This window comes from Eubalaena glacialis, chromosome 3 (genome assembly GCF_028564815.1).
Source record: "Eubalaena glacialis isolate mEubGla1 chromosome 3, mEubGla1.1.hap2.+ XY, whole genome shotgun sequence".
NCBI classification, from domain to species: domain Eukaryota; kingdom Metazoa; phylum Chordata; class Mammalia; order Artiodactyla; family Balaenidae; genus Eubalaena; species Eubalaena glacialis.
In genome coordinates, this window is record NC_083718.1 from 54273798 (window position 1) to 54287251 (window position 13454).

The following is a 13454-nucleotide window of genomic DNA, read 5'->3' on the forward strand; positions in this document are numbered from 1 at the left end:
ACACCCCAAAACACACAACTGGACGTGGTCCTGCCCACAAGAAAGACATGATCCAGCCTCATCCACCAGAACACAGGCACCAGTCCCCTCCACCAGGAAGCCTACACAGCCCACTGAACCAACCAAAATTGATAAACCATTAGCCAGACTCATCAAGAAAAAAAGGGAGAAGACTCAAATCAATAGAATTAGAAATGAAAAAGGAGAAGTAACAACTGACACTGCAGAAATACAAACGATCATGAGAGATTACTACAAGCAACTCTATGCCAATAAAATGGACAACCTGGAAGAAATGGACAAATTCTTAGAAATGCACAACCTGCCAAGACTGAACCAGGAAGAAATAGAAAATATGAACAGACCAATCACAAGCACTGAAATTGAAACTGTGATTAAAAATCTTCCAACAAACAAAAGCCCAGGACCAGATGGCTTCACAGGGGAATTCTATCAAACATTTAGAGAAGAGCTAACACCTATCCTTCTCAAACTCTTCCAAAATATAGCAGAGGGAGGAACACTCCCCAACTCATTCTACGAGGCCACCATCACCCTGATACCAAAACCAGACAAAGATGTCACAAAGAAAGAAAACTACAGGCCAATATCACTGATGAACATAGATGCAAAAATCCTCAACAAAATACTAGCAAACAGAATCCAACAGCACATTAAAAGGATTATACACCATGATCAAGTGGGGTTTATTCCAGGAATGCAAGGATTCTTCAATATACGCAAATCAATCAACGTGATACACCATATTAACAAATTGAAGGAGAAAAACCATATGATCATCTCAATAGATGCAGAGAAAGCTTTCGACAAAACTCAACACCCATTTATGATAAAAACCCTGCAGAAAGTAGGCATAGAGGGAACTTTCCTCAACATAATAAAGGCCATATATGACAAACCCACAGCCAACATTGTCCTCAATGGTGAAAAACTGAAACCATTTCCACTAAGATCAGGAACAAGACAAGGTTGCCCACTCTCACCATTATTATTCAACATAGTTTTGGAAGTGTTAGCCACAGCAATCAGAGACGAAAAAGAAATAAAAGGAATCCAAATCGGAAAAGAAGAAGTAAAGCTGTCACTGTTTGCAGATGACATGATACTCTACATAGAGAATCCTAAAGATGCTACCAGAAAACTACTATAGCTAATCAATGAATTTGGTAAAGTAGCAGGATACAAAATTAATGCACAGAAATCTCTGGCATTCCTATACACTAATGATGAAAAATTTGAAAGTGAAATTAAGAAAACACTCCCATTTACCACTGCAACAAAAAGAATAAAATATCTAGGAATAAACCTATCTAAGGAGACAAAAGACCTGTATGAAGAAAATTATAAGACACTGATGAAAGAAATTAAAGATGATACAAATAGATGGAGAGATATACCATGTTCTTGGATTGGAAGAATCAACAATATGAAAATGACTCTACTACCCAAAGCAATCTACAGATTCAATGCAATCCCTATCAAACTACCACTGGCATTTTTCACAGAACTAGAACAAAAAATTTCACAATTTGTATGGAAACACAAAAGACCCCAAATAGCCAAAGCAATCTTGAGAACGAAAAATGGAGCTGGAGGAATCAGGCTCCCTGACTTCAGACTATACTACAAAGCTACAGTAATCAAGACAGTATGGTACTGGCACAAAAACAGAAACATAGATCAATGGAACACGAGAGAAAGCCCAAAAATAAACCCACGCACATATGGTCACCTTATCTTTGATAAAGGAGGCAAGAATATACAGTGGAGAAAAGACAGCCTCTTCAATAAGTGGTGCTGGGAAAATTGGACAGGTACATGTAAAAGTATGAAATTACAACACTCCCTAACACCATACACAAAAATAAACTCAAAATGGATTAAAGACCTAAGTGTAAGGCCAGACACTATCAAAATCTTAGAGGAAAACATAGGCAGAACACTCTATGACATAAATCATAGCAAGATCCTTTTTGACCCACCTCCTAGAGAAATGGAAATAAAAACAAAAATAAACAAATGGGACCTAATGAAACTTAAAAGCTTTTGCACAGCAAAGGAAACCATAAACAAGACCAAAAGACAACCCTCAGAATGGGAGAAAATATTTGCAAATGAAGCAACTGACAAGGGATTAATCTCCAAGATTTACAAGCAGCTCATGCAGCTCAATAACAAAAAAACAACCCAATCCAAACATGGGCAGAAGACCTAAATAGACATTTCTCCAAAGAAGATATACACATTGCCAACAGACACATGAAAGAATGCTCAACATCATTAATCATTAGAGAAATGCAAATCAAAACTACAATGAGATATCATCTCACACCAGTCAGAATGGCCATCATCAAAAAATCTAGAAACAATAAATGCTGGAGAGGGTGTGAAGAAAAGGGAACCCTTTTGCACTGTTGGTGGGAATGTAAATTGATACAGCCACTATGGAGAACAGTATGAAGGTTCCTTAAAAAACTAAAAATAGAACTACCATACGACCCAGCAATCCCACTACTGGGCATATACCCTGAGAAAACCATAATTCAAAAAGAGTCATGTACCAAAATGTTCATTGCAGCTCTATTTACAATAGCCAGGACGTGGAAGCAACCTAAGTGTCCATCATTGGATGAATGGATAAAGAAGATGTGGCACATATATACAATGGAATATTACTCAGCCATAAAAAGAAACGAAATTGAGATATTTGTAGTGAGGTGGATGGACCTAGAGTCTGTCATACAGAGTGAAGTAAGTCAGAAAGAGAAAAACAAATACTGTATGCTAACACATATATATGGAATCTAAGGGGGATAAAAGGTCATGAAGAACCTAGGGGTAAGATGGGAATAAAGACACAGACCTACTAGAGAATGGACTTGAGGATATGGGGTGGGGGAAGGGTAAGATGTGACAAAGTGAGAGAGTGGCATGGACATATATACACCACCAAACATAAAATAGATAGCTAGTGGGAAGCAGCCGCATAGCACAGGGAGATCAGCTCAGTGGTTTGTGACCACCTAGAGGGGTGGGATAGGGAGGGTGGGAGGGAGGGAGACACAAGAGGGAAGAGATATGGGAACATATGTATGTGTATAACTGATTCACTTTGTTATAAAGCAGAAACTAACACACCATTGTAAAGCAATTATACTCCAATAAAGATGTTTAAAAAAAAAAAAAAAACCCTTCCAAAGCTCAGTCTTTACCAACATAATCATATGTCATTCAAACAACCAAAATAATTCCTACACACCACACTGTATTAGCTATAGGCATCTTATAACATGGAAAATCACACAATAAAGTAAATTTGCTTGAAAATGATCACCTATTAATTTATTGCAACTAAAGTACACTACCATTAAAAGTATAATAATTGAGCAAATGCAGAAGCCAGCTTCTGGATCTTTAATATTCCCTTTAATATTAATGGTGGTGATTAATACTTATGTTACAGACTTACTAGTCTGAAAAATAATTCACGTCAGTATTTATTAGATAAAATAACTGTACCAAAGGTTACTTCTAAATAACTTCAAAGAAGTTATTAACTTTTGTTGTTTAAACTTTCAGGTATCTTCCACATAAGTTCCACAATAAAATAATTTAAACACATGATTGACTCTGCAAGTTTTTAAAAATTACTTTAGAAGTTGAAAGAAGAAATATTTTTCTTTGTCCTGTGCCACTTCTTTTTCCCTTCCTACTTCTGTCCTCCTCAATATATAATATTATGGATACAAACTCAAGAATTCAAAGTGAAAGGGATAATTTTGCTTCACAGACATCACGACCTACACTGTATAGCAAAAACAAGATAAAAATTGAATAGAACTGAACTTTAAAAAAAATACAAATTAGGATATATAACAAGATTATCTTTGGAAAAATAGATATTTTCTCTCTACTAGAAATAGCAAAACATTCCGCATTATTTTCTTTCCCAATTGCATGGTTAATTAGCATACATTCCAACAATGCACATGAAAAAATTTCTAAGCCAGAGGTACTTAAATGATTTCTTCATCAATGTTTTGGCTAATTCAGTGGCCAAGAAAACATGATGTTTAGTCTCTAATTAGATGGAATCAAGAAACAAAACAGAATTTCTGAGGTTTAAGCTGATATGACCCAGCAAAAAATCTGTCATTATATCAGCTACAAGTCTCCCTTCTCCCAAAAAGGAAAAAATTAAGAACTTCTTAAAAGTGTACAAGCTTCCAGGAAACTTCTAACAGCTCAGCTTCAGGTGACCTAGTAATGGAGTGAGCCATCTGTAAAGCCTGGAGTGGTCCAAATAACACAGATAACTTCAGTAACGGCTGGAAACAGATGCTGGCCCCAAATCAGGTAGAATATCCCATCTTCAGTCAAGGAAGGAAACAAAATCCAAGCTTCTAAAACACGTAACGACAAGTCCAGGAACGTGGCCGGATATAATCCAGAAATGTGGGCTTCGAGGGGAAAAACAAGAATGGAAGAGTAGTTTATTTGTGTGCACTGTACGTATGAGAGATGGGGTAGATAGGGGGTGTTAATGTTACACATGGCACATCTCTAAAATGCCTCCCAGCATTTCAGTAACCTTTAAGCTATAAGCAGCTCACTAATTCAAAAGATGTTCATCATTTTTATCTATAGCACAGATTTACTTGATCTAGAAGCTTTACGTGAAGCTAAGTCCAGTAAACTCTACACAACTGCATGGACTCCTGACCAAATTCCAAATAGGCACTACCTTTTTTTCTGTATCTTGCATTTTGTTTTAGCACAGTCCTACTTTTAGTAGCCCAAAATCTAAATGGTGGTAGGTTAAGGATGATAATATACACAAATTACTATAATACAAAGCTTAAATTACTGAATTATCTAAATGAGCAACAGATGAAATACTATGAACATTCAGAAATAGAAAAGAGACTAGAGCAGGAATTTTAAACAGCTTCATGGGGACTTCCCTCCTGGTGCAGTGGTTAAGACTCCATGCAGGGAGCCCAGGTTCGATCCCTGGTCAGGGGACTAGATCCCACATGCATGCCACAACTAAGAGTTCACATGCCAGAAGTAAGGAGCCCATGTGCCACAACTAAGGAGCTGGTGAGCCGCAACTAAGACCCAGCGCAACCAACCAAATAAATAAATAAATAAATAAGCTTCATGGACGACATTGCATCCAAATCAGATCTTGATAAAATCTGACAGGTGAAATCTGAGTGCAAAGAGCAGAGTGACCAGAGACAGAGTCCAGAGTCCAGAGCAGTTAGTTCAAATGCACACAGGGGACTCATAGGAAATAAGGAGGGGATGTGAGGGCAGCATAGCAAAATCAGGGTGGACAGTAGAAGCTTTGGGAGAGAAACTGATTAATTTGATTTTGAACATCTTCAGTTATAGGTATCCGTGAGAAATACCCAAGCAGATGTATCAAGAAGCCCCCCACCCCAAATATTTGGGAGTTTTCTATAAGCAGCCGAAAACTAAAGCTCTAAGAATGAGACTCTTACAAAATTACAAACAAGAAAACAACAACAAAAAAAGGGAAATGGGCTCCTAGGCATATGAGTCTAGCCGGACATTTTTATAGAGTTTATTACTTCGGGAAGGAAGAGGTAGAAGATGCATATTTGGGGGGGGGGTGGATACACATGCCACTGGGAAAACCTTGGAGAAGACCTACATTTTCAGGGCACAGGAAGAATATTAGAAGGAGCTAAAGAAAAATCAGATAAAGAGAAAAAAAAAGAGAGAGAGAACCAAGAACTAGGAGAGTTCAATGGGAAGAAACCCAAAGAAAAGAAAAAGTTCAAGGACAGTGCAGTAAGATAAGTTCCTGCTTTTACTCCACACTTCCCTCCCCTTAACATTCATTTATCACCATCTCCACTACTCCCTTCTCCTTAAGACTGCCCACCAACCCTCACAATCAGGGGACAAATAGGTTACTTCACCACTCCAGCCTGATTGATGACTCACATTTTTCAAGGGGCAGTGTTGACGTGCATACCACTCTTGAGAATAAAAGCACAGGAGGACTCCATTGCCCGCGAAAAGGGAAGTCCACATCAGAACATTCCAAATTGGCCTTTTCCGACTATCATTGGCAATGAAGTTGAAAGCCACTAAAGTTAGGAAAACAACAAAAAACATATATAGTCATCAAAACAAAATCTACCAGGAGATGAGGGCCCTCAGATATCTGCTACAATCATTTAGTTATCATAAACAGCATCAACTGTGTATATACACGTTCTATTCTGGGCATTGGTCCCATAAGTAAAAATGAAGCTTCACTGTTGAAATTTATTAATCAGTGATTATTTGGAAATCAGTCAGTATTCAAAACAGGTGAAAACATATTTCATGGACGCATTCATATTCTAACTCGTCCCTCTCCACCCCACCCAAAAAAGGGTTAGTTTTTTTCAGAGGGTGAACACTGAACAGAGTTTAAGAATGGTGAGGTTGTTTATAGTTTTTATGAGCTACCAAGTCAGTGTTATCAATAGTCTTCAAGAGGTTATTTAGTTCATTTCTCTACATCAAAGTGTAAGCATCTTGCAACAGAGTTGTACATAATTACTCAAAATTAATGTTCTTACCATCAGATAAACAACATTGCCTTGAAATGGTATTACTATTTACTATCTAGTTTTCTACATTGATTTTATATTTTATTTTCTAAATTTCTCTTTTAGCATGATACTCGGTACTCATGAGATGCCAAGATACTTACTTCCAAAGAACATGAAGAGCACAAAAAGCACTGGATAGAAAAAGTTCAAGCAAACAGCCAAGGCATATTCGTGAACTACAGCAGACACAGCAAAGACAGCTAACATGGCAGCTGACCTGAACTTCTTCGTGAAAAACTAGGGTAAAAGGAAAATATTAGAGGCAATTTTCAGAAAGTAAGTAATTAAACATGAACTACATAAGACTTATAATTAACACACACTAAAGGCACCTATTTAATTATATTCATATTTGATTTTCTAAGTCTACTCAGAGTAATCCAATGTACTAAAATAATGACAAAAACATCTATGCTTAAAAATCCTTACTTTACTAAATGAGGCATTTTCAAAACCATTAATGTTGAAAGATCGAGTATATTTTCAAAAACATTAATAACTTATATTTGTAACTCACTATGGTTGACAAAACATAGTTTTCATTTATAAACGGACACATCAAATCTAGAGTAGCATTGTATGGTAGACTGGGCAGGTACCATTTTTACAGGTAACAAAACTAAGATTTAGAAACAAGGGACTTGCCTCATCCATAAGTCAAATTACATTTATAAATGAAAGAACATTCGAATACTGTGCTATTTGCACCACAACACACTGTCATTTAGCCAAATAGTGCCCTTATTTAACAATTCAAACCTGCAATCCAGAGATACCAACGTTAATCAACCATGAGACTCAAGAGTACATTTCTTCAGTCTAAATAAGTTCTGCTCTAAAGAATGTCTCAAAGACATATATTAATAATCTATATCGGAGAGTTGTAAATCAGAACATAGGTGGTTTCTCCACTTCTAACAAAGGAAGAAAAACAAAAAAACAAATGGAAAAAGCTAGGGGAGATTATTTGTTGGCAATGAGACTCCAACAAAATGATCCATTACTGGTGGATCATTTCAACTTCTCCCAATGCCTGCACGCATTCTTACTTTGTAGTCATGTAAAATAAAAATCCAGAGCAAAAACATGGTCTTAGTCCTAGTAACTGTAGATACTGGTCTCAGTGCTATTCAAAGCAGAAGGTTTCTTAGACATTAATGGCTCACAAGAGAATTGAAGACAACTAAGTATAACTTCCTCCAGCTGCACAATAGTAATACTTTCTGGAAAAGAATCTCCATTTCTTAAACAACATTAACTAAATCTTGCTGCTTACCCAGAGAAAGTCCTTGTAAGCATAGTAATATAGCCAGTCATGGACCACCACATTCCAGGTCCTGTAATAGTTAGAGTATGATGTGGAGTTCCACCAATCCTAAGGAAAAAAGCAAAGGTATACATATACACAGAACCAAAGCAAAACCTACTCCCAGAGAATATACACACATAATATAACACCTAGAGTGTGTTATGATAAATTGTTAGTCCATACACTGATGTCACAAAAATCTTCAAAGGCATTTTGAAGGCATTATTTGTGTTCAGTGTGACATTAATCCTAGTTCTATGGATGATTAAGTTCCCAGGTTCACTATCTCTTTATCACACAAGTTATGATGGAAGATACACAACATAATCATTAAATCTAATGTTCATCTAAATAACAATCAGTAAATCCCCCTTACCTTGCTAAAACACAATGAGAGATTCTAAGGTCACACAGACTTAGATAGTATGATAACCCTCAAGAGCAGTTTGCTGGTATCATAAACAGCAAAATTTAAGTTCTACCACGAGTGAGATGGTGGCTACCTCCAAGTCCTGGTGCTCCTTTATATATATCCTGTTTCTTACTCTAAGATCAGACCAATGGAATAAGACATATAAAATTTGCAACCCGCACTTGCTGCTTCTTTGAGAAAGGAGGGGTAGGCCGGGAGTGTTGCCAAAACATGAACAGACAGACAAAATTCTAGAGGGCTTTAGGTGGGATTACAGAACACTGTGAACCACTCTGCCTCTACTCTACAACTTAATTCCAACTTTGGAAGTGTAAGAATACTATTTGAAGCAGAATTAATGCCTTTCAAAATAAAGGAGGGAAAAGTTATTTCCTTCATGAACTGTTCAACAATCTTAAATAGAATAATTTGCTGAGATCACTCCTACAGCACCAGACAGCCCATTTCAAATGAATAAAAAGTCAGCAAAGTCTCAGAATGCCCTCTGGACACCTGCTTTCCCACTGTAATCATCAATACAGGATCCAGTAGGAACCAAATGCGGTACTAAGGGAGCAGATTTAGAGGTAGAAGAAAAGACAAGACTACGCCACTTAAATCAGTAATAGAATTTCAGACTTAATATCGGTAAAAACTGTGGAAGAAAATGATTTCACAACGTTTATGTTAAAAAGCTAGTAGCCAACAACGCTCAAATACTTAACAATGAGGACACAAATAAAATGTGAAAAGGAAGATGAGTCCAAGTACACATTACCTTATAAAACATCCTGTCACCAAAGCGTAACATCTCAGCAAAGGCATTGAGCCAGCAGTGCAAAAAGGCAAAAAAACTAAGGAACAGTATCAGCACAGCTAAAAATAAGATGAACAATATTAAGACTCTTTCCAAATAGCTCACATACCAATCAGTTAATTATATGTCATCATTTGCTTAGCTGGAATTATTTTGTAAAATTAAAGTTATTATTCCAGCTTACCCATTCCAGAAATGATAGTGTATTTTGAAAGTTAATTATTTTAACCTAATAAAGAAATAACTTTCTTCCAAGTGGGTTTTATAGACAAAAATGACCCAGCCTGTTTTTAATGGAAATGCCTAGATGTATGGCTTAACTTGGCAGTAAAAGCCCTTTAAAATCTGGCCGTGTATTCCTCTAAACTAGCTGTTTAAAACTGGGGGAGATTTTGCCCCCAGGAGATGGCTGGCAATTCTGGAGACATTTTTGGTTATCACAATTCAAGAAGTGGGCCTTGTGCTATGATATCTAGTTGTTAGAGGCCAGGATGTGGCTAATATCCTACAATGCACATGACAGCCCCCCAAACAAAGAATTATCCAGCCCAAAATGTCAATAGTGACAAGGTTAACTTATCTCTGCCTCTACTCCCAATGTAGCAAACATCATCCGCAACTGGACTTCTGCCATTCCAAAATACTCCATGCCTTTGAATCCATCCCACTACCTGGAAGCAACTTTCCACCACCTCTCTGCCCGGCAAACGACTATTTATTTTTCAATACCCAATGTTAAATGTCATCTCCACTATGAGACAAAGTTCAACAGCACCTTAGTATATTATATATTACACTATATTTTAAAATATCAATTTACATGCCCATCCTTTTCATTCACTTGTTTTTTCAAAAAATATTAGTCTACTATGTATAAGACAATGTAGAAGAGACTATGACTGGCTATAAGACACAATCCTTGAGCTTATGGAATTTGCAGCTTAGTGAGGAAGACACACACATGTAACACATATCCCATCAGAGGGACAGATAAAAGAATTTATTGGAGTAAATCTTGAGGGGCAATCATGGAGGATTACTAGCAGATGTCTGGGAGTGAGGGAGAGGAAGAAAGAACGTGATGGCAGAAAACAATACCAACATTTAATGGGTAGAGAAAAGAGAAAGAGTAAGTAAAGGAAACTAAATATAATTAAACTGCAAGCTTCCAGAGAATAAAGAGTATGTATGTCTGGTTCACTGCTATGTATGGTATGGCCAGAAAGACAGGAGAATAAGAGAGTGGCAAGACAGACTTCAAAATGTGGTCAACAGCACCCAATGCTTCATGGAAATCAAACAGAATAAGGGCTAAGCCAACTACTGGAGGAGATTAGAGATTTTAATAAAGGCCATTTCAATGACCTGGTCTGATTAGGAGCAAGATTACAGTGACTGAAGAGTGAACAGGAAGATAAAGCATGAATACAGACTATCCACAGTCAGAGAAAGCAAAACTTGAGTGAAAGAAGACAAATGGAAAGATTGGCCAGGGACTGCAAGGGTGCTTCATCTGTCAGATAGATGGAAAGAGGTTAAAGATGGGTACAGATGCATAGATGAGTTTATAGCGAAAAGCAGGTAAATCAAAGGTGCTCACACGCAATGGCTTTCTATTTTCCTTGCAACTTTATGAATAGCCAAATTAACCAGTACCCGTGTTACCTGGCAAGATGGAGTTAAATATACATAAGACCAGAACACGAGCGCTGAAGGGCTCCTGTTTGATATTCCGAAACAAGGGGGTGCAGAGTCTTTCAAAGACGTAGTACACATAAAAAAAGCAACCAAAAACCTGGAACATAACAAAGATAATTATAATAAAGAGAGCTTGTTCAGGAAAGATGAAAAGTAATTTTTTTTCCTTCAGAAGAACATATATATGTGACCTGTAAACTAACATTTACATATATATTCCATTTAACACTAGTATATAAGATTGCCAAACTGTAATCCTTCAGAGATAGTACTCAAGCCTAATTTCTACCACACCTATTCCCAACCCTTTACCAAATGGCATTTTTGAAAGATCAGACTCTGGAAGCTCTCTTTCCTGCTACATGAAACTCATAACAAAAGAACCTATTTCATAAATGGGTATTTGATTGACACAAGATTTGAAAATGGGATCTTCTGGGATTTATGATTCTGATAAGGGGTCGAGGGAGTGTCAGACCACATCCACACAGATATACATCCAAAAATAAAATAAAAAACAGAAAGGGAGGGGGAAATTAATGTAGATGCATACTGAAGTAACCAAACAGAATTATTTTACTTAAAATTTTTTTTTTTTTTAATTGTAGAAAATTAGCTTTGATGTACTGGCAAAGCAAACACCATTTACTGAACTGGGAATAGTTTAAAGACTTCAGTAAGAGTTCTAGAGCTCCCAGGAGACATGAATTAAACAACACTTTAAATATATTAAATTATTATTATATTCAAATCCCCATCTCCCACCAGCCGACAAACCTTAGGCACTTAAAAAAAATTTACCTGTGCAAACTGCATAGCCACATAACCCCATCTTACAGTGGGAGTCCTAAAACGGAAGAAACAAAATTACTTTCTAAATAAAGTAAATAAATGAACTTTAAAAAAGGTCCTCACAGTATCTTCCCACACAGAACATCATTTTTGACATAGGAAATACTTGTATAATTCTGTCAAGAATGACTGAAATCAAATCAGATTGCTAGAATCACGATCTGGGGTTTCCCATGCCAGCAAGAAAATTAAAACCCATTCTAACTGCTCTGTAGCACTACATGAACTGGTCTACCTACCCCACCTCCTTCCTGGCACACTCCTGGTGCTACCCCATTTCTGCTTCATAATGCCATTACCTGGGATAGTTGTCACGGTAGATGAGGGTAGGAGCAAATAAGAAGTACAAGTACTGGTTGACTGTGGGTACTGGAACAGTGCCTGGAAAAGGAAAACTATGCTTAGACTGGAGGCTCTTCAATTTCTTTCAGCAAAACTGAAAGAGGAAAATAAGCACAGAATAGGGAAGACAAAAAGCTACCTCTCCTTAGCTCATGTTGTTTCTTCCTGCTCTCCCAAAATGATGACTTCTTATTCCTAAATTAATTGAATATTACCAATCCCTCTAAACTAAGTTACTCCTGTGACTTAGACATAACTTCTAGAGTTTGAAGCAGCAATTCAAGAAAAGTAAGCACATGGGGTGTAATGACTCTATTAACATTCTATACAAATAACGCAAAAGGTGCAAGAGTCTAATGATCAATGTTTTAAATTTTGGGGACCAAAGGTAAAACAGGAACAATCAGGAAACAGTGAGAAGGTCTTCCAAATCAATACAGATCATATTTTTTTTTTTCCCTCCTCTCCCAACAGTTTTTTTTTTTTTTTTTTTGGATCCTTGTATTTAAAATCAAACATAATGTCTACAGAATGTAATATGCCATTCCAGTAAACACCAAAGGTTGAAATACCCTGTGAATAATCCTTTGACTTATGGAATTACATACTTGATTTCTCCTTGGCTGAATTGAGTACCCGAGGCACATTCTCTCTGACAAATGAGTGGGCCTTCATTATAAAACGAATCTACAAAGGAGGGGGGAAAAAAGATGAATTTTCTTTCATTGACTTGTCTCCTATAAGCAACCTCAGAACAGCACTAGATTATAAACACACAAAGAACTTAATTTTGTATATACCAACTCAAACTCACTTTTATGGACTAAAACAAATGAAAAACAAACTCTAAAGAGAGACATGTTATTACTCAAATTATTTTGCAACTAACAGCACCATCTGTTACAGGTATATTACAAATTAAGAAATTAAAAGCCTGTTCAAAGAAAGTCTCCTGAAATGGTCCTTTCCATCAGTCAAACAGAGCATTACAGACAGCCAAACCGAGCATTACAGATAGCCAATAAAAGTCAGAAAATTCTGAAGGGCGTACAAACAAAATAAATCTTTTAGATGGCTATATGACAAAACAATGAATCTGACACTTCAAAAGTAGAGTTTTTAATTACAAAAGTATTTTATACTTTAGATGGCTTCTACACAAAGTGTTCAAGAACAAAATTTGAATTCATCCGGAACAGTTCAATGTAATTTATTTCAATTATCAAGAATCAGAGAACACTGACGCTAGAACGAATTTTAAAAGACAAGATGATGTAGTTTAAGACTTTAATTTTATAGATAATAACACAAAGAACCAGATATGAAAATTTATCCAACTAATACAACAAAAAATAACAATTATTA

At 36.6% G+C, this 13454-nt stretch overlaps 1 protein-coding gene across 2 annotated transcripts in view; it reads right to left on the reverse strand.

Annotated features, from left to right (window-relative positions):
• Positions 1-3438: 3438 nt before the first annotated feature.
• The window catches only part of SOAT1 (sterol O-acyltransferase 1), a 66635-nt gene continuing 56619 nt past the window's right edge, over positions 3439-13454 (reverse strand). Inside the window, exons 9-17 of one of the 2 annotated variants that reach the window (XM_061185667.1) lie at positions 12698-12776; positions 12047-12128; positions 11697-11742; positions 10863-10992; positions 9159-9256; positions 7936-8034; positions 6761-6896; positions 6001-6146; positions 3439-4481 (exon numbers count right to left, since the gene is read on the reverse strand). In XM_061185667.1, the coding sequence (XP_061041650.1) occupies positions 4425-4481; positions 6001-6146; positions 6761-6896; positions 7936-8034; positions 9159-9256; positions 10863-10992; positions 11697-11742; positions 12047-12128; positions 12698-12776 (873 nt within the window). In that variant the 3' untranslated portion in view covers positions 3439-4424. The remainder of the gene's footprint in view (positions 4482-6000; positions 6147-6760; positions 6897-7935; positions 8035-9158; positions 9257-10862; positions 10993-11696; positions 11743-12046; positions 12129-12697; positions 12777-13454) is intronic. The other variant, XM_061185666.1, reaches the window with a different exon arrangement.